The 21,100-nt window shown below is 44.1% G+C and overlaps 1 protein-coding gene across 1 annotated transcript in view; it reads left to right on the top strand.

Moving 5' to 3' along the window:
* The window catches only part of CUNH20orf194 (chromosome unknown C20orf194 homolog), a 52,945-nt gene extending 36,027 nt beyond the window's left edge, over positions 1 to 16,918 (top strand). The window contains exons 23-39 of the mRNA XM_027908171.1: positions 1,706 to 1,794; positions 2,013 to 2,111; positions 2,327 to 2,444; positions 3,337 to 3,425; positions 4,689 to 4,847; positions 5,409 to 5,534; positions 7,312 to 7,349; positions 9,549 to 9,684; positions 10,020 to 10,106; positions 11,541 to 11,647; positions 12,331 to 12,405; positions 12,537 to 12,739; positions 14,217 to 14,282; positions 14,662 to 14,755; positions 15,430 to 16,163; positions 16,557 to 16,764; positions 16,885 to 16,918. Coding sequence (XP_027763972.1) covers positions 1,706 to 1,794; positions 2,013 to 2,111; positions 2,327 to 2,444; positions 3,337 to 3,425; positions 4,689 to 4,847; positions 5,409 to 5,534; positions 7,312 to 7,349; positions 9,549 to 9,684; positions 10,020 to 10,106; positions 11,541 to 11,647; positions 12,331 to 12,405; positions 12,537 to 12,739; positions 14,217 to 14,282; positions 14,662 to 14,755; positions 15,430 to 15,542 — 1,599 coding nt within the window. The 3' untranslated portion in view covers positions 15,543 to 16,163; positions 16,557 to 16,764; positions 16,885 to 16,918. The remainder of the gene's footprint in view (positions 1 to 1,705; positions 1,795 to 2,012; positions 2,112 to 2,326; positions 2,445 to 3,336; positions 3,426 to 4,688; positions 4,848 to 5,408; positions 5,535 to 7,311; positions 7,350 to 9,548; positions 9,685 to 10,019; positions 10,107 to 11,540; positions 11,648 to 12,330; positions 12,406 to 12,536; positions 12,740 to 14,216; positions 14,283 to 14,661; positions 14,756 to 15,429; positions 16,164 to 16,556; positions 16,765 to 16,884) is intronic.
* Positions 16,919 to 21,100: the final 4,182 nt, after the last annotated feature.

The following is a 21,100-nucleotide window of genomic DNA, read 5'->3' as shown; positions in this document are numbered from 1 at the left end:
TAAATTCCTCCCACTGTTCCCCTCGTGTGAATGGTTGGGAATCTGTTTGTTTGGTTTGGGATTTTCAGCCTATTTTACCGGTTCTGCTTTTATACCTGTCTTTTTTTCCTCTCCTCTTCCAGGAGACACCCTCGAGATATCCAGAAATTTCAGACCTATTCTTTCTACCTTGTTTGGCCTACTGAAATAAAACCAGATCCTTTTTAATCTATATAAAATGTTCTCTTCTCTTCTGAATGTTGCAGAGGGGGTTTGTTTCACACACAGAGGCATTAATCATTCTGTGCTCTGAAAATCTTCTGAGGTCCCCTTGGTTTGCCTTCACTTTTCATTTCTGCCTTGGATTCAGAGATTCACAGACCTTCAGGTCCTTCCTCTCTTGCCCACTGATATTCCAGCTGATTTTAGAAACATTTCTTGCTTTTGTACTTATTCCAAGCCCCCTGGAAATAGGGAGTGGCACTTCCCTGTCCCTGCAGACCTGGCTTTATTAAAAACTGAGATGGTGGCAGGATTTTTGAGCTCACACACAGAGCTGAAATCGGCTTTGCAGATCCAGTGAAAATGGAACTAAACCTTTCCCATCCTCCCTCTGATGGGTAAGGGAGGAAGATTTGCCCAGGCTCTGGGATGTGTTGCTTTCCCTTGTTTTTCTCCACCTCCTCCAAAGCCACAGCAGCTCTTTTTTTTTTTAAATTTCCATCGAGTTCCACAAGAAGGTTTATTTGCATCGAGTTCTTTGCCTGACCTGGGGTTTCACTTCACCCCCAGCCCTTTTCCTCCTGCAGAAAACCATTTTCCCTTCTTTCCATCCCTTCCAGGCATTTCCTTTAGCCTCTCCTCCGTCTTTTGAAGTGTCTGTTTTGTTTTTTTTTTTTAATTGCCCAGGCAATATTGCCTTTGCTAAGATCAGAAACATCTTTTTTTATTTCTGATGTTTTTTTTTTTTTTTTATCTCCCAGCCTGGTGTTTGGGATGCTGATTTGTTAATGGAAAGCAGTTGTCTCCCCTCCCGAGTTGTTTTGTCTTGCACAGAGTCATTGTGAGGAACGACAATGGCTGTTGCCTTTCCTTAGGAAGAGAAGGGAAATACCCAAACACTGACTGGGTGATTCATCTGAATCTGATTTCTAGGTTCACACTGCCAGGCAGATTAATGTGCCTTGGCTGGAGCAACGGGCTGGGAGCCAAAACATCGTTCCCTGGAGGAATGAAGGGCTCCCTTTGCTTCTGGGAAGTTTCTCTTAAAATTTCTGGAAGTGCTTGCTGCAGTCTCACCTCATGAAAATGATGATGGCACTTAAAAGAGACTTGAATTAATTCACTTCCTGCTGTTCAGCACTGGGGTTATAAACACTTCCATTTTTATTTCAGTAAATTACTTCTTAGAGCAGCTCCAGTCCAGCCAAAGGGAAGGTCACAAAATCCCATCTGTGGAGACTTTGGAATTCATGGAATGGTCTGGGTTGGGAGGGGACCTTAAAGATCATCCCATTCCACCAGCCCAGGTTGCTCCAACCTGGCCTTGGACACTTCCAGGGATCCAGGGGCAGCCACAGCTTCTCTGGGCAGTTCTTGCAGCAAGCCCAGTATTGTGCAATATTTCATTTCTGGTGAAAATGGGACCAAAAGCAATCCCTGAACAAATGGAGAGCACATTTTGGGGAAATGAGGATGCTCATGCACAGCTCTGCTTTTTTTCCAGGTTTTCTCCTCCTGGCAAAACCAGACGAGCTCAGGATTATCTTTAAGGGTTGTCCAGGAAGAATTCCTGTCTGTGGAACAAAAGAGAATGTAAGTTCATGGCAGAGCAGTGCAATTCCACAGTCAGGGAAATGCTCATTACTCATGGATTTTGATTACAATTAAAAGAGATTTGTTGCCTTCTTAGTGCAACACTCCCTTTATTTAATTGGGTTTTTTTGGTACCACTTAATAAGTAGCCATGTGGTTTAAAGGACTTAATTTTTTGGGTCTCTCCTTTAACCAGTTAATTAATTTGCTTCTTTCAGGCATTCCAGTGTTCAGAAGCTCTTTAATGCCTTGTCCTTTCCTTCTGGGGAAAGATGCAGGGAGCTGAAATTATCTGCTGCCCTTCCAGAACTGGAGAGGTGAGAAGCCAAATTTGTCAGAAATGACACCAAATTATTTTGCTACCTGTAGTCATTTAAAAACTGCTTATTAAGTAATTCTGCTGAGAGATGAGTTATTTCCTCTCTAGTTTGACCTTTGGATAATCCTATTTTAACGATTTCCCAGCTGTTTTTTATGAATGAAACCTTTTTTGCTCGTGGTTGTGAGGGAATAACCCTTTCATTCTGGCCAGGTTTGTGAGGCATTTCACCATCAGCAGCGTCAGCAACAAGCCAGTGATGAGGGCACATCTGCCTGTGTTGTTGCACCAGTCAGAAGCCATCCCTGAGAGCAAAGCAGAGGGTGAGAAGGTGAGGACAGTGATAATAATTTAATAAAAACGCGACAACAATTCCCAGTGTGGAATTTTGAACAAATATTCTCGTTAGTGCTGTTGTGGTGTAATAAAAACACTGCTGGGTGTCCAGCCTTGCTCTGCCTCCTCCTCCTCCTCCAGCACCCCCAGCTCCCACTCAACTGCTTTCTTAGAATAGGAATCATTTTCCTGGATAAATAGCCGATTTTTTTCCCCACTTCTGGAAGTGCAGGCTGGTGAAATAGAGGCAGAAAATGAGGTGTAAATCTTCAAGTTCTCCCTCCTGTCCAGAGAGACTTTGGCCCTAAAGCAGCAGCTTGTTTTTATGAATCGCTGAATAATTTCACTGAATTGTTCTCTGGAACAGAAAAGTCCTTTAAATAGCATGGGGGGAGCACATGATATTTAACATTTGCTGATATTATCTGTGGAACACTCCTTTCTCTATAGGGGCAATAACAATTGGCCAACTTAAGGCCTGCTTTAAATAGCACTTGCAGAGAAAATATTTCCTGGTGACTTCCCAGCATTTGAAACCTGCTGAGAGCAACAAAGTCAAAGCAGCAGGAATGCAGTTCTCATGGAGTATTGCACTTATTTCTGCTTCAGAGGCTGTGCTGGCACTTAATTCATAAACCCTTGGGTATGTTTTGAAATCTGATTTTAAGGTCGGTTTAACTGTGTGTGTGTAAAAAGCAAAGGAGAGTGTGTTGGAGTGTGCCCTTTTCATCACAGAAGACAAACTATTTGGTGTCTTTTCCAGCGTTTCTGCCACTTCGTTTTGTGTTTTAGACTTAAGATTTTATCAACATAAAAGCCTTGTGGGTGTCTGATTGTTGTAGGTCATTTCTAATATTGGAATTGTCCCCTCCTTCCCTGTTTTCCAGGTGATCATCACCATCATCACTGGGCTCCCAGGATGTCGTTCCAGTGATCTCTGTGCTTTCCTTGTCACCTTTACCAAGGAGTATGGAAGGTTTGTACAGTCCTGGTTATATCAATCACCAAAAAAACCCCAACTTGACATGATTAAATTATCAAGGTTCAATAGTTATTTGTCAACCTCATTTCTAATTTGTAAAAGAGAAGTGTTATCAGAATACATCAAATTAAATATCTTTGAGGTCCCGTAGGGTCTGTTACTTCAGTTTTATGACTTCAGGTATCTCGTTTACCTGCGTTTCCAGGTAGATTTGCCCTTAAATTTTAGATATTTAGCCAGGAAAAAATAGCCCAGGAGATTTCTTTGTTGCCATTTCAATTTAAGACAAGCACGGGAATCACTGCAGATCTCACGTGGACCTGGAAATACCACTGAGGTGACAACAGTCAGGAATAATCTTAGGAGGGCCAAATGAATCCTGCCTTAAGCAAGCCTAGAAGGTGTCACACCTTGAAGGAAATGAGTGCAGAGCTCCCTTTTTTTTTTGGGGGAAGAGACTCTTCCTGACAATCCTTGCTTTTAAGCTGACCTGATTCCTATTCTGCAGGAGCAGGAGGTGCATTCAGGACACTGTTGTGTGGCACTGAGATAAAATCTGCAGGAGGAGGTTTTTTTTTTTTTCATTCTGTGTGTTGATAGAGCTTCTGGAAAAGCCAAAGCAGCAGTTGTTATCCTCTTCAATCCTGCAGCCAAAGCCACCTCAATGTTTAGTCTTTGTCGTGGTCTGCATTTTTTCTCACTTTTAACGCCGTGTCTCGATATCATCAAGTTTGTTCAGAAGAGTTTTGTGGTTCTGTTCTAGGGCAGACATGGAAGGTGACTGTTTGAAGGTTGTGTGATGATACATTTCATCATGTTCCCTGCAGAATGTCAGTGCTGTTTTCCCTTTTTGCAGTGAAATATTTATATTTTCACTCCCAGAGTCTTTGGAATTGGATCTGTATCATTTTTGTTTACTGCCTCGCTGACAGTGGGCAGAGTTATCTGCTGGGATGTACAGCTTGGAAACAAAGCTGTTCAACATCGCTTTATTAAAAATACCAACCAACCAAAATTAAAAACCACAAACCTTTTGGCACTGATGTAAAAGAATGTGCCTGTGCTGGAAAGGACAGAAAACCAAATAAATCCCCCTTTCCCACGGGGTCGAGTGGACTGAGCTGATGATGGGATGGTGAGAGATGTGGAATCCTGGGGCTGTCAGATTTATTTTAGCTCTGCTGGTTCAAAACCAAAAGAGGACAGAAATGTTATGTCACAGAGCCTGAACCCCTTTCCTTGTTTCCTCTTGTTCAGGTGGATTGTTTACAGGCAAACCATGGACAGTCCTGAGTGTTTCAGTGCCAGCCATTTCCAGAGGTTCCTGTCCGGGGTCCTGGAGGCTCAGCAGAACCTGGGGGGCCATCAGTCCGTGTTCTCCAAAAACAACAAGAGGCTCCTGGTGGTCCTGCAGGGGTAAGTGTTTGAAACCCTGGGAATGTTGCAAAGAATAAGGGATTTTTCTGTTCCCTTCCTGTTTCCCTCTAAAATTCCGAGCTGCAGGGTGGCACTCTGGGAGTGCTGGTTGATGTGTAAGCTCAGCTTTTCTGCACCTCTTGATGTTATGGCCTGGTGCTCCTTTGGAAGGAGTGTCCATGGGATATTCCTTCAGTCATATGGAAGCCATGGGAACTCACAGCCCAGAATCACAGCATGTGTTTAACATGCTTGGCATTAAGTATAATTTATTTTTGTTACATTATGCTTTTTGTGCTTCCTGAAAGCTGGACTTTCCAGTGCCAGGTTTATCCTGCTTTTCTCTCTGCATTGTCAATAATTATTTTTATTTTTAATGTAACTCTCCATCAGCTTGATCTGTCTGGATTGCCTTAATTTGCCTTTGCCAAGTTTTGAGCTGCTTTCCCACTATTCAAAGGACTTTTTTTGGGGGAATCCAACCTTCTTGGATTTATTCCTGAGTGGTGCAACGTGCCCTTCTGTCTCCCTAAAACCAGCTTTCCTTTTGTTTCCTTGCAGATACTCCGACGTTATTGATGTCGTGCAAGCTCTGCAGACTCACCCTGACCCAGATGTCAAATCTTCCTTCCTCATTGGAGCAGTGAACACCTGTGTGGAGCCCCTGAGCTGCTACATGGAGCACAGGTGTGTTTCAAAATAGATCTCTTATAAGTTTATGAGGCCATTTTTGTAATAATCAGTGATGTATGATGGTTTAAATGCCAGTGAAGTGTCTTAAATCTCCTAAAACTTGGAAGTGCTCTTCTATTTATCAGGATGGCACTTGGTGTATAATTATATATTATATTAATAAATTAAGTTTAGCTTCTGGGAGAACAAACTAAATCTGCTTAAACAGATTTATCCTTCCAAATCATGTGATTTCTTAAGACCTTTTTGGAAGTTGGGCTGAAAATCGAGACGTTCGTCTCAGTTCGGGTTTTTCGGTTCTGCCACCGCTTTGGGGCATGAAAGAAAGACTTTGCAGCCTGTAAGTGTGGAACTTGAGGGAAACAATCCCCAGTTCAGTGGAAGGGAATGACGAAACAGGGAAGGCAAAGCACTGCAAGTGTTAAAACCTGTCCTGGGTTACTGCAGAGCCAGGGTGGGGAGGAAACGCCGGCCAAGCCAAGTCGGTGACATTTTCAAACGGTGTGCTCTGGTTGCTGTTTCGTAGCAGATGTGTGTGTGTGTGTGTGCTCCAGAAACTTCAGCAAACACGGGGATGATTCCTTAGATTTCTCTGTGAGATTGTAACCCTCCGATTTTCTAATTATGCCTTGCAGCTGAGTTGATCAAAGTAAGTGCAAGCAGTTCGAGTTTTCAGAGTTGTTAGCGTGGCTTCTGTTTGTGATCCAGCTCTGTGCACCACAGCTTAGAGCTGAACTGCCCAGGCAGTTTCCAAAAGTGCATTCCTGAGATTTCCTGGCTGTTCTTAACCACTAACCAGTGTGCTGCTTGTGCTTTGCAGTAGTCAGTAAATAGACCTTATCTTGCTGCTGCTTCTTGTCTCTGTGACAAAGGCTGTCAATAAATAATAAAACCCACATTATATTATAAACTCTGGGTGGTTTGATGCTGGAGTGCTGGTTAAACTTGTGCTTTCCGTAATTAGAGGCAAGACAAGTTCCATTTCTCTTTGGTTCTGACTCACTAACACATTACTAGCCCTGGTCCTGAGTAGCGTTTAGAGCAGCAGAGCCTGCAGTGCTTTAACCAGCAGAGTTTGTCCCCTCAGGTGCAGGAGCACGTGAAGGAGTGCTGTGGGTTCTTTGTGTCTTGCTTTGAAGTTGGTTCTGATCAGAATTTACCAAGTAGTGCCAGTGGCAGCTCTTGCACTTGGTGATTTCACCATGAGAATGGACAAGAGTGGGTTGGATGTTCGGCTTGAAAACTTTTGCAGCTGAGAAAATCAAACCCCTTTCCTGCCTCAGAGCTCGTTCCTGTGGAGATCCAGCTCTCCCATGAGCCTGGGATGGAGCTTTTCCCTTAAAAGTTTTCCCTAAAATTACCTCTGAATAGCAGACCAGGGCAGGGGGGAGAGGAAGTTGAAAGGGGGACAGGTAAAATATTCTCCCTCGAGCTTTGTGTGCATGATAAAGCTTGTAAATTAGAAAAATAATTATAAAAATAATGGTCACTTGTCTGACAGTGCACCAGGAATTGGCATCCTTATTACAGTCTTCCCATGGAGAGTTCCCACCGTGCTTGGGAGGCGAAATTCTTTAGATTGAGCTTCCCGTTGTTTAAATAGGAATTACGGTGACCTTGTGGGGATGTTCCAGTCGTGTGGAGTGAGGGAAGGAAGCGTGGAGATGGTTTGGTCAGTGAGGCTGTAGCTGTCAGTGTCCCAACAAATGTACATGCTTTACTTAAATAACAATATCCATCCTCGATTTACAAACTTTTTTGGTTTTTTTAGGCTTCTTTTTCCCAAGTTCTTGGACCAGTGTTCCCAAGGTAGGTGTGACTTTTCCTGACTTTGAGCCCCTACAGGACGAGCAGCTGAGCCAAATGAATGCATTTATATTGTATATCTGTGCTATAAATTCATGTAACCAGAGGATAAACTCTTGGAGAAGAGACAATCCCTGCCTAAACTATCAAACATCACAGGCATCTGCTCACTCTCACCACAGAACGCATATTTTCAGGATGAAAATATGAAAATATCATTGCTGGACTGGTGAGATAGATCAAACCAATAACAAAAGTAATACAGAAGCAAAATGACATTATTTATTAAAAGCAATTTTAAAAATCACCCACAGGTAACTCAAATCTATGCAGAGGTTTCCATATTTTGCTGTATTTTCTGAAGGAGAAACTCTTCAAGTTTAGATTTGACTGTCCATATATATGTGTATATATATGTAAATGTATATATAAATATATATTGAAATGTATATATACATATATGTGTAAATAAATATATGTATATACGTACACAAATATGTATATTATATGTATTTTTAAGTCACTGTTGTTTTGCAGCTGGAAAGGATGTAGGTGCTGTCATGTAGATCACTATTTTATTTCCATTTGGAGGAAAATGTTGGTGCTGCAAATTGGGGAAAACTCTGCTGATTATAACCATGGGTGAACTTGCAGAGGGAAGGAGAATATTGAGAACATAAAGAGTTAGCATAAAGAATTAACATAAAGAATTGTTTTCCTAAAACATATGTATTGTTAATTCATCCCTCCTGTTTCCTTTCCTGCCCCTATTGAACGTGCTGTTCCCCAGGCTGCAAGGGATTTTTTTCCTTAAATCAGTGTATAAAGAATTAAACCAAACTGGGTGGTCCCCAAAATGCATCTCTTGGGAACAGGGATGGCAGGTGACAGTTTAAATAGGGGCACCTTCCACTAGCCCAGGTTGCTCCAAGCTCTGTCCAACCTGGCCTTGGACACTTCCAGGGATGGGATTATGAGCTGATTCATCCTTGAGCTTATTCATATTTTAACCTACTCATACTTTCCATCATAATTACATGATTAATATCCCCAAACTTGATATCATTTCAGAACTTAAATTTTGAATCATTACTTGCTGTTCTTCCCCCCTTCCAAAGCAACTGGATATTGGAGAGGGCATGGATGTTCCTGGAATTGGAGTGGAGACTTCTGTGGGAGTTTAAAAAAAAAAAGGAGAAATACAGTGATGGGGATTTGCTTGGGCTGTTACGAAAATCTGAGTTTGAAAGGGTCAGGGATGGGAGGAGCAGTGATGGGGAGCATCTGGTACGGTGCAGCTGCCCCAGAATTATTTGGTGTAGGAATTTCTGTGTGAAGAAGCCTCTGCAGGACTCCTGGGAAGACCAGGAATAGCTGCAGGCAGCAGGTGATGGTGTGAACTTCATGACATCTTTAAGGGGTGATGAGTTGGGGGGCAGGAGAAATAAATCCTGGATCCGTTATCCCTGGATGCTGGAGAGTTTCTCTTCTGCTTGATGGGAAAGGGTCTGAACTGAGCTGCCCACCTTGAGCAAAGGAATAACAGCCATCCTAAAATCAGGGAACCACTTGGGTTGGAAAAGCCCTCCAAGGTCATCCTTGGGCGGTCCCGAAGTGTTGGCACTGCAATTTCTCTGAGGGAGCTGGGCTGGAACTCAAATATATAATATATAATTGGGAAGGAGGGATCCTGTAACACTGAAATTAATTGGATTTTTTTTTTTTTTTGCTCTGTTTTTTTGCCTTTTGATGCCTCGTGGCTTCACCTTTGTTGTCTGAACGCCATTTGGGGGTCTTTCTTTCAAGGCAAGAAATAACCCCAGAGCCTTCCCCTGTTTGTAAAAGTGGCACCTGTCAAGAGTCCAAAATACTGATTTTTTTAGCTGTTCAGCCTCTTTACTGCATGTTGAATTCACCAAGAGGCTTTACATGTTCGAGGTTTTTATTAACCTGGTCCTGCTCAAATTGATTCCTGTATGAATTCATTCTTTTAATTAATTGAGTCTTTTGATTGAGTCTGAATTGCCTCTGTCAGATGAAAGGTACTTAGTTGTTGTTTTTTTTTTTTGCTGTTGTTGCTCTGTTTTTCCTCTTTCATGACTGAAGGGAAGGCAAATAAGAGAAGAAGTGGCTGATGTATCGCTTTAATCACTTCTGTAACCGCTGCTTACACGTGAATTGTGCTCTGATTTCCTTCCCCAGGCCTGGTGAGCAATGTGGTTTTCACAAGCCACGCCACAGAGCAGAGACATCCCCTCCTGGTGCAGCTGCAGAGCCTGATCCGAGCAGCGAATCCCAACGTTTCCTTCATCCTGGCAGAGAAGGGGATCGTAACGAGGTAACAACAATCCCTGCCCAAAATTCATCCGAAAAAAACTCCTGTTCTCTTCTTTTACTCTGGTGATTTATAGGAAGGAAATGCAGATTTTTTTTTTATTTTCTTAATTGCTTCCCATCCAAAAGGGATTTTCCCCTTTAGATTTATGGCCATATAAATACAGAGGATTAGGAAATGGGTTTTGTTTGCAGAGCGTGATTTATGTTACTGCAACTGCCCCACCAGAGGAAAAATACTCTTAATTTTACTGTCACTAACACATTGGGTTTTATGTAAGTAGGTAGTGGCTGTTTTATTGAACTTATAAAATTAAAAAAATCTTCATCTCTTTACAGGAATGAGGACATTGAATTAATTCTCTCAGAAAGCAGTTTTTCAAGTCCTCAGATGATGAGAGCTCGATATTTAATGTACCCTGGCTGGCAAGTATCTAGACTTGAGAAGTATTAAAACTCTTTTTCTAATTAACTTGGAAGATTAAAACGTTTCACTGACTTCATTGATACTTTTTTTTTCCCCAAGACTGCTCACTTGGAACAGGCAGCAGCTTTGTAAATCATTTTTTGAGGCAGCTGACGAGTTTTCTTAGTGGGTACACGATTGCTGCCCTTTGATGGGGAAAAAGGCTCCTTTCTGGACACCATTTACATCAGTGGCAAGATTGCTGCTGCTGGCCAGAAGAATGGGAAAGAACCCCTGTGGGAATTAGCTGGGAAGGATTGGGATGGGTGAGGTCAAGAATGACTGGAGTAATTTCACCCTGACAGCTTATTCAGCCTCTCTGGAATGAACTTGCTCTGTCAGTGGAGCCATTAACAGAACAATTATTCACAAAAGGCACAGCCTCACTGACAGGCTTGGCACAGGCTGAGGGCACAAAACCACGTGGCACCACGATTTCCACTGAGCTCCAAGGAGATTTTTCATGGATCAGGGCTCTTTTTCCACATCTTGGTGCATTTACCTGGGCTACACCTTTTTTGGCAGGCATAGAAAAACCTGTCAGCCCTCCTAACTCCTGTGCTGGAAACAGGATTTATTTCTCATACCTTGCCAGGCCTGGATTTGTGTGTGTGTGTGTGTGTGTCTTTTTATTCATAAATCTGGTTGTAAATTGGAGGCTCCTGGAGAAACCTGGCACGAGGCTTGGGATGGTGGAGCTGCCTGGGGATTGTGTGGAGCCAGAGGGAGAGAAAGCAGGCAAAGAAAGGATTTTATAGAGTCACAGGATCTGACTCTGTTTAAAACTTTTGGGCAGCTGTTGATCAGTTGGATGACAGTGGGAAGGAATTGTCTGTGGGCTGTGTGTTAGGAAAAGGAAAAGGCAGCAGGAGGAGCATCAAAACATGCAGGGAGATCTTGCAGCCTTCAACAGGGCTTGTGAAGAAGAGGGGGGGAGTGACTTTTGACATGGGCAAGGGAGAAGGGTTTTAAAGTAGAAGAGGAGGTTGAGATGGGATATTGGGAAGGAATTCCTGGCTGGGAGGGTGGGCAGGCCCTGGCCCAGGTTGGGCAGAGAAGCTGTGGCTGCCCCTGGATCCCTGGAAGTGTCCAAGGCCAGGTTGGAGCAATCTGGGCTGGTGGAAGGTGTCCCTGCCCATGGCAGGGGGTTGGAACTGGATGAGCTTTAAGGTCCCTTCCAACCCAAACCATTCCTTGCCTCTTCCATGAGAAGGAGCCCCGAGCCCTTTGACCAGCCTGGCGCTGTTGATGCCTCATTTTCACAGACGGCTCGGAGAGGAAAAGCTCGGTGCTTTTCCCCCTTTTTGGGAGGGGGAGGGACCAGGTGTTCCTTTGGTGGGTGAAAGGCACAAGCTGAGGTGTTTTCTGTGTCTCTGTGGTTGTTTCTGTGCCAGGTATGAAGGCAGGTACGGGGCAGGGCCCGTGTTCCCCCCCATGGTGCAGATCTGCGTGTGGTTCAGCCGCCCCCTGGAGAAGACCCGATTCGTCAGCAAGTGCAAAGGTGCAGCTGAACTTTGCCCCACTTGACTCAAATCCAGCCTTGAAATCCCGAGGAGTGAAGGGGGAAGGAAGGCACTGACGTAACACAGTTATATTTACTTACTGCCCGAGTCCACTTCTTAATTGAAAATTCAGCTTTCCTTCCTAAAAGTGCAGTAAATTCTGTTCCTCGGTGTCTGCTCGGGAAAACTTGACACGGGATTTTGTTCAGATAAAAATCTCATGTAGCTTTTGGTTTCCAGGACTGAGACATTTGTGCTTTTTTTTTTAAATTATTTTTTTATTTGCCATTTATTTTTTCTGTTCAATTTTATTTGCTAGTGTTGAAATACGGTTTATAAATCACCATCAGCTCCTGCTTTTTACGCCAAATAACTCTTTGTAGCTCCTGGAAAATAGGCTGAGCTCTGTTTTAGGCAAGTAGAGTAGATACAAAATCATGCCTTTCCTCAGCCAAGCAGTTTTAAGGAGGACCATTTTCCTTCCCACACACACACTGGAACCACTTCCTTGTGCCAAATACAGGACATTTCCCAAACCCCAGAGCAAAGAAATGGGAGCACAGAGAAATGTTAACATGGTGGGGTGTAGATTAGGGGCATCAGTAGCTCAGGTCTGAGCAGGAGCTGCACCAAGGAGAGGAAAAATAAGTGAGATAATGTAATTTTCTTCTGTTTCAAACAGCCATTAAGTCGTTGCTCAAGCCAAGCCCCTTTTCTGGGAACATTTATCACATCATGGGCAAAGTGAAGTTTTCAGGTAAGAGCAAATGACTGCTGAAGGGTTGTTTTTGGGGGTGTCACTGGATGCATTTAAAAACATCTTTTCTGTGCTGAATTCTGACTGGTGCTGTTAAATTAGATCTTCTCCTTCTGCCTTCTCCTTGTCAGACTCTGATAAAGTGATCGAGGTCTGTCACAACACCTCGGCGAATTCCCTGAGCCTGCTGCCTGTCCCGGAGGGACCAACTCCTCCTGACTCCAGGAATGATCCCAGAGACTGCAGCCCCCAACAGGAATACTTCCTTGTGTTCATTGGCTGCTCCCTGAAGGAAGAGGATATCAAAGATTGGCTCAGAGAAACAGCAAAACAGGTTTGTGGGCAGGTTTTCCTTTTTGGTTCAGCCTTTGGCATTTCTTCCCAACAAGAGAAATCCGAGTGTCTCCCTGAAACGTTTCCATTTTTAATCCCTTTTTAATTCTGCCAAGGTGTCACCATTCCGGGGTGCAGATGCATTTCAGAAAGGGCACTGCCAGTTGCTGTAACTGCTGCGTTGTTTTAGGACTTGCTGCAGCTCCTCCATGGATTGCTGTGCTCCTGAATGCTGGAGCAGCATGGATTGTGTCCAGGACAAACACGGGATGATGCAGCCGAGCTGGGATTGCCAAGAGCTCGAGTGCAGCCTGAAATAAATCTCCTTCAAGTACCTGAACGCTGCAGAGCCGAACATTTGTTTGGATTTGCTAAATTAAACCTCCTGGGTTTAATCCACTGAGGAGATGGAGGGTTTTCCTCCCTCTGTCACCCTTCGTTAGTCGAGTGTGCAGCTCTGGAAGGATGCCTGGATTCCTGCAAGAGGAGCTGAGGTTGGGAGCAGGGAATGCGCAGGTTGGAAGGAACCCAGAAGGCACAATGTGCACCCAGTGATTGATAGAATCATCAATTCACACAATTACCGAATGCTTGGGTTGGAAGGGACCTTAAAGGCCATCTCATTCCAACCCCACACCTTCCAGCAGCCCAGGTTGCTCCAGCCTGGCCTTGGACACTTCCAGGGATGCAGGGGCAGCCACAGCTTCTCTGGGCAAGCCGTGCCAGTGTAAATTCTGGAACATTTGTGAATTTAAAATACCCCCAATTACTTCTTTTTGTCTTAGGATTTGCACAGTAGCTCTAAAAATTTGTGTAGGGAGGGAAAATGTTTCCTGCAAAGTATTAGAGCAGCTTTTAAGGCTCCTCAGGTTCTCACCTCAGTTCTGGCAGGGAAATAATGGATTTTTTGTGGTTGCCTCATGCTCTGCCCATCTCCCAGGGGTAAAGAATTGCTCTCCTACATAGGAGAACACTCTTAATTTTAGGAAAACTTGGGACTTAACTGTTCATCTCGAGTGTGAAGTGTTTCCTCTTCGAGCAGCTCAAGACAATGAACAGTCTTTGCAGTCTCCCCAGTCCTAATTTAGGGTTTCAGGTGGTTCTGAGAGTTACCCCTTGCTGCATGAGAGAAAGGACTCAGAAAACTCCTCAGGCTCAAAATGAAGTTGTTTTTCTGTCCCTGTGCCAGCTTGCTTCATTTCTTGCACTAAAGCTGCATTTAAATCCCAGGGTTTAAAATACATGTTGAATTTTTCTTTCCTAAGTGTTTTCTGTAGGATCAGTGAATTTTGAATTTTGCTTTCAGAACACAGTTGTGAGCACCTCAATGTAACTGAATCATTTTAGAAATCAATGTTTGAAATGCTTCTATTTTGGTTGGGTTTAGGGGTGCTTTTTGTGGATTTTTTTTCTTTTTCAACCAAACTGCTATCCCCTCGTCACTCAGTACTAATGCAACTGTCTCATTCTTCCTCCAGAAACCTCCGAGGAAAGCCCTGAAAACCAGAGGAATGTTGACCCTTCAGGAAATAAAGAACATCCACGTGAGTGCAAGCAATTCCTTACAAGCCCTTTTCTTTTTTCTGGGCTGATTTCCTAAAAAAAAATCCATCTGGATGACAGAGCACCTGCCACAACGAGTGTGCTGAGCACTGAATAATAATAATAATAATAATAATATTTATTATTATTATTAAGACTTGCTGTCTTTGTTGATCCTTGGGACACAACTGGAGCCGTCCAGGAGGGATTTCAGATTTAAATCTTAGAGCTCCCAGTTCCTCTGGAAAGCAGGAGGTGCTGTAAGATCTTGGCCATCTGTAAAATGGTCCTTCCCTTCCCTAACTGAGTTTTTAGGGCCTGTGTTTGCACCATCTCAGGTTTGAAATGTTAATGGTTTGTGCTATTTACTCCCTCGTGCAGGTGAAGCGTCACTTGGATCCGCTCCCAGCTGGTTATTTTTACAACGGCACCCAGTTTGTGAATTTCTTTGGGGACAAAATGGATTATCACCCCTGTATCCTTTCAAACCTGGGGGGGGTTTGGTGAAGGTTTTGAGCTGTGGAGTGTCACAGCACCCGTGGTAAAGAGCCAGTTCCTTGCCATTTACAGCTCAGCCTTGAATTCCCCCGAGATAAGATCTAAGGAGCAGAATGGAACCAACAAAACAATCCCCAAACTGCCCATGAGCTCACCCAGGGAATAATTTACAGGCCCACAGCTTGTCAAAGGGGTATTTTTTTTTCAACCCAAATTGTGCTGGAATATCTCTGAGTGCCTGGGCACGATTGATAAAGCTTTCAAAGGGCTGGAATTCTGTGTGTGCACACACTGCACTGAGAACAATCAGATTTTTGGCTTTAATGTTGTTACTCTGGCATTTCTTGCCAGTGTTCCAGTTTATTCCTGTTCTTGGTCACCACCTGGGGCCGTGGGTCAGTGGTGGCCTCGGCAGTGCTGGGTTAATGGTTGGACTTGATCTTAGAGGTCTTTTTCCAGCCTTAATGATTCTGTGTTCCTCTCATTTTCATCTCTTCCCGTGGCTTTTGTCGTTGTTTTATTCCTAATTTCCAGTTTGGTTTTATGTTCCAGCTTTGCTTTTCACCAAATTCAACAAACTTCACGAAAGTCCTGGATATTTTCTCCTAAATGCCCTTTGCACCACAGGTTTTTCCTTAATTTTTCCCCAAGTGATGGACCAATTCATGAACGATTACCTGGAAGAAGCCAACAGGGAGATTGAGAAGTACAACAGGGAGCTGGAGGAGCAGGAGTACCACGACCTCTTCGAGCAGAAGACATAAAGCACGTGGGTCCTTGGGCTTTCCAAACCACCCCAAAATGCTCTTTTGTCCTTGCTGGGTCATCCCTAGAAATTGTGAGGGAATTGTCTGGGTTGTTTTTTTTTTTGGTTTTGTTCTCCCAGCGCTCTTTTCCGAACTAAGAGGTCGTTCCTGTAAGGTCGGCGTTTAACACGGGATCTGCTTAGCTGTGTGTGCTGTCAGGTTTGCTTCCACTTCACCTTAATTCCAGACTGTCCAAAGCATCACCTGGAATCTCTGGGGAATTTGGGGGGGGGACTTGTTCAAAAGAAGAACGAGAAGAAGAAGAAAAAAAAAAGAAGAGGAAAAGAAGCAAAACTTTATTTATTCCCTGTAGTTGGTTGGGAATGTAACTGTGGAATTGGGCTTTGTGCAGAGAAATCAAACTGCTCTGGGTGTCCCTTGGAATTCGTGGCATGGGAGCATCAGTGGGCAGTGCTGGATATCAGGATGTGGGATTGGGGGTGTTCCCAAAGCCAGAAATGGGGGAACATTTGAAAAACTCAGAATTCCTAAACCTGCAGCTGTGGGGGTGTTCCCAAAGCGAGAAATGGGGGAACAATGGGAAGAACTCTGGAGAGTCCCCAATCCCACAGCTTTTAGGTTGTTCCCAAAGCGAGAAATGAGGGAACAGTGGGACAAATTCAGAAGTGTCAGTGTGTTCCCAAAGCGAGAAATGGGGGAACACTTACTTGAAGAAGTCCCTAATCCTGCAGTTTTTAGGTTGTTCCCAAAGCGAGAAATGGGGGAACAGTTAAAGACTGGGAATTCCCAATCCCACAGCTCTCAGGGTGTTCCCAAAGCGAGAAATGGGGGAACAGTGGGAAGAACTCTGGAGAGTCCCCAGTCCCACAGCTGGGGGGTGTTCCTAAAGCGAGAAATGGGGGAAGAACTAAAAAATGTACAAGAATTCCTAATCCCACAGCTGTTCCCAAAGCGAGAAATGGGGGAACAGTGGGAAAAACTCAGAAGAATCCCCGGTCCCACAGCTTTTAGGTGGTTCCCAAAGCGAGAAATGGGGGAACAATTCAAAACCTTGGAATCCCTTAACCTACAGCTGTGGGGATGTTCCCAAAGCGAGAAATGGGGGAACATTTGAAAAACTCAGAATTCCTAAACCTGCTGCTGTGGGGGTGTTCCCAAAGCGAGAAATGGGGGAACAATGGGAAGAACTCTGGAGAGTCCCCAATCCCACAGCTTTTAGGTTGTTCCCAAAGCGAGAAATGAGAGAACAGTGGGACAAATTCAGAAGTGTCAGTGTGTTCCCAAAGTGAGAAAGGGGGGAACACTTACTTGAAGAAGTCCCTAATCCTGCAGTTTTTAGGTTGTTCCCAAAGCGAGAAATGGGGGAACATTTTCAAATCTCAGAATTCCCGATCCCAGGGCTGTTGGGATGTTCCCAAAGTGAGAAATGGGGGAACAATGGGAAAAATGCAGAAGAGTCCCTGATCCCACAGCTTTGAGGTTGTTCCCAAAGCGAGAAATGGGGGAACAGTGGGAAGAACTCTGGAGAGTCCCCAATCCCACAGCTGGGGGGCGTTCCTAAAGCGAGAAATGGGGGAAGAACTAAAAAATGTACAAGAATTCCTAATCCCACAGCTGTTCCCAAAGCGAGAAATGGGGGAACAGTGGGAAAAACTCAGAAGAATCCCCGGTCCCACAGCTTTTAGGTGGTTCCCAAAGCGAGAAATGGGGGAACAATTCAAAACCTTGGAATCCCTAAACCTACAGCTGTGGGGGTGTTCCCAAAGCCAGAAATGGGGGAACATTTGAAAAACTCAGAAGTCCTAAACCTGAAGCTGTGGGGGTGTTCCCAAAGCGAGAAATGGGGGAACAATGGGAAGAACTCTGGAGAGTCCCCAATCCCACAGCTTTTAGGGTGTTCCCAAAGCGAGAAATGAGGGAACAGTGGGACAAATTCAGAAGTGTCAGTGTGTTCCCAAAGCGAGAAATGGGGGAACACTTACTCGAAGAAGTCCCTAATCCTGCAGTTTTTAGGTTGTTCCCAAAGCGAGAAATGGGGGAACAGTTAAAGACTGGGAATTCCCAATCCCACAGCTCTCAGGGTGTTCCCAAAGCGAGAAATGGGGGAACAGTGGGAAGAGCTCTGGAGAGTCCCCAGTCCCACAGCTGGTAGGATGTTCCCAAAGCGAGAAATGGGGGAACATTTTAAAACCTCAGAATTCCCAATCCCACAGCTGTCAGGGTGTTCCCAAAGCAGGAAATAGGGGAACAATGGGAAGATCTCAGCAGAGTCCCCAATCCCACAGCTTTTAGGTTGTTCCCAAAACGAGAAATGGGGGAACAGTGGGAAAAACTCAGAAGAGCCCCCAATCCCACAGCTGTGGGGTGTTCCCAAAGCAGGGAGTGAGGGAACACTCCAGCCCTCGGGGGTCTCACCCTCTGCACAGTTTGATCTGCACTCGAAATTCTGACTTTTCTGAAGGAAAGGGTTTTATACATTTCAGGGGGAAATCAGGGGAGAAATCCCAGTTTCTTCCCAGTGCTCTTTATGGGGTTCTAGGAAATATTCCCTGGCTGTTGCTCAGATCCCTGAAGGAATCCCATTCCAGTCCTCTGAGCAAGGCAAGGGGGGAGATCCTTTAGCTGAAAAGGATGCCTTTTCATGGAAAACACTGATTTCCAAAGGTAAAAAAAACATCAGTAGGGACGAACTTGTTTGTGGGGCTCTCAGAAGGGTTTGATCTCAATCAGCTTTTACAGTTCCTAAATGCTACAACAGGAGGGTTGGCAGCTTGGCCTGACTCAGTTTAATTTTAAGTCAGGCCTTGTAAATCACTGGCTGATGGTTTGTAAAGCACCTTCAGCAGCTCCTTACAGGTATTAATTACAGGTATTAATTAGTGGGAATGAGCAGAATTCAGGTGGGAAGAGCCCGGGAGGGTTTTTTTTTGTTTTCATCTCCCTGCCCCTGAGGGACAGTTCAGTCCTTTAATACCAACTGCAGCTCTTATTTTTTGTGGTCAGATCCGTGTAAGACGGTGAGAAATGGAGTGAAAAATCTCTCAGAGGGTTTAAAACACTTCACAAACTGTCTGCAGAGTCTCATCCCGTGGCAGGAAAATGAGATTTCGCCATCCAACCTAAGGCTGATCCCAGTTTATGCCTCGCTTAGGAGATGGAATTTCTTTTTTTTACCTTTGGAACACGAAATGGCTGAAATATCAGTAACCTGACAGGTGGTTTCAGCCCTTTTTTTTTTTTTGAGGTGGTTTCACCCTGGAATTCCAGGTGCTGCGGGCTGGGATGGAGACCTCGCTAAGGTTCCGTTCCCGCTTTTCCCTCCCTAGATTTAAAAAGCTGATATCGTTTTTAAGTTGTTTTTTTTTTTTTTTCTTTGCACACCACGAGACTTGATATAAACTCCTCGTTGTCCTGTTAGAGGCCAGTAAAAGCCAGCAATTTAGTTCGTGTTTTAGGCTTCCTGGGATATTCCCTGGAATACCCCCCAGGGGTGGAGCATCCTGGGAAGGCTCGTGAGTTTTATCTATGCATGGCTAAACTTTAGTCTTAATTATCCTGTAGTGCCTGTAGAGCAAAGGTAGCAAAGCAGTGGATTTAGGGGGGGAGGAGGGGGGTTGGCAGGTGTTCACAGCTGAAATTCATGGAGTTATTTACTCCAGAAGTCCTGGAAGTTGTGGAATCCTGTTTGCCACAATGAACAAGCAAAAAAGCCTGGCCGTGCTCCTTGCCAGCCCCTCTCGTCTCATCTGCAAAGCCATATCTCTAGAGTTAGTGGGATGACTTGTGTAAGGTCAGAGGAAAAAAAAATAAAATTCCAGAGGCTGGGACACGGGGCAGGCTCTGTCCCAGCTCCTGGGAGCCCAGAGGTAGATTTTGAAGTGCAATTGTTTGAAAATAGCTGAAGATGCTGTAGCTCTGCTGAACTCTTTTTAAGAACTCTCGATTTGTGCAGCGGCTGGGGCTGAGCCAAAGCCCCTCTGCCAGCAAAAAAAAAACAAATGAAAAAAGAAAGAAATGTCAAAAATTGGGTGTTTTACTGTGCAAATTGAGCTGTTCCTTAAAAACTGGAGCAGGAGAGCTTGGAATAAAGGCCTAGTGTCCTTCTCTGCTGTGCTGCATGTTCATGGTCATAGCTGTGTATTTACAAAAAAAAAGACCTTTCACCAGACTGGGAAGAGCTCAATTCATGTATTTTTTTGGCATTGAAAGGAATTACCTCAATTTTTACTTTTTATTTTGTCGAACTGTGACTTTTCAACCAGAATTTCAAAGCTAAAAAAAAAATAAAAACTACAATACCGAAATGGTGAAACTGTGACAGTGGAATCCTTTAAAAAACGTTGTAGTGCCTTGGAGTGACCCCATTTATTCCCCAAATAAATGGGTGTCGGGGGGGGTGGGTAGTGAATCCCCCCCCCCCTATTTTTGTTCTTTTTAAAGGAAAAAAAAAACAGTTTTGGTGAAAGGACTTCAAACTTAACCTAGTGACAAATATTAGCACAACTGGTTAAACTGTTGAAAAGAAAACTCTTTGAGGACTGAAATGTGTCAATGAATGCCTGATGCTGCTGATATTCAAGAGCGGCTGCTGATTGCTTGGGAGTTATTTCTTAGCAATCAGCAGCGCTTTTGGTTTTGTTTTTTTTTTTTTTAGAAAAAAAAAAAGTGTAACTTTTGTACTCTGGTCAGAGCTGTTTGTACTGTACGGACCCCCAGGCAAGGGGGGATCTGATTCCTCCCTCTTTGGAAGTCGAGGTGAGGATGGAGCCACTCCCGAGGATCTAATTTTGAATATTTTTAGCTACTGTATAACTAAAAAAAAAAACAAAAAAAAACCAAAAACGATCAAAAAAACCACCTTTGGAACCCACCGATGTTTGGATACAGCCAAAGTGCCATTAACGCTTCCTTTCTCTTGTAACGAAGATGGAAAATTTGTGTCCAGGCATTTTCTGATCCCGGGATGGTGGCGGGGGGGAGGGGGAGGGGAGGGGAAAAAAAAAAATTAAAAAAAAACTAAAAGTGCTGAGAGTCCTCAAGGGGTTTCCACGCTTTGCTGATCTCCACGCGAGCGGCTCGTGGTGCTGTCCGTGTCGTTTTTATTTCCTCACCGGGAATGAGTGTGAGCAGAAGTTACTGAAGTTATAGGGACGTTAAAAAAAAAAAAAATTAAAATAAGAAAAAAAAAATCAAAATGTGAGAAACTTAGGAGAGGAAAACCTTTGCAGCTCGAGCTGCTCTGCAGTCGGGGGGTGTTTGACAATTAATCCGTGCAATTTGGTTATTTAATCCGCTTTTTTTACACTTTGCATTAACACAAACCCGATTGCAGGGCGGGGGCACTTGAGCTGCGCGTCCAGTTCCCTCCTAAGTTGGTGTCTTTGTGTCGTCGTCGTGTTGTTTTTTTTTTAATTACTGTTATTTTTTAACTGAAAACTCGTCTGAATTTTGCACAGATTCAAGCTCTTGGAATACTTGGGTATTTCTGAAAAGGGAAAAAGAAAGAAAGAAAAAAAGAAGTAAATTGTGGCTAGCGAATTGTAAACTGTGAGTTG

The sequence above is a fragment of the Empidonax traillii genome, unplaced genomic scaffold (assembly GCF_003031625.1).
Source record: "Empidonax traillii isolate 1590-97213 ecotype Southwest subspecies unplaced genomic scaffold, ASM303162v1 scaffold1638:size97948, whole genome shotgun sequence".
Lineage (NCBI taxonomy): Eukaryota > Metazoa > Chordata > Aves > Passeriformes > Tyrannidae > Empidonax > Empidonax traillii.
The sequence above is the reverse complement of the archived record's forward strand: the minus strand, read 5'-3'. Positions and strand labels throughout refer to the sequence as shown.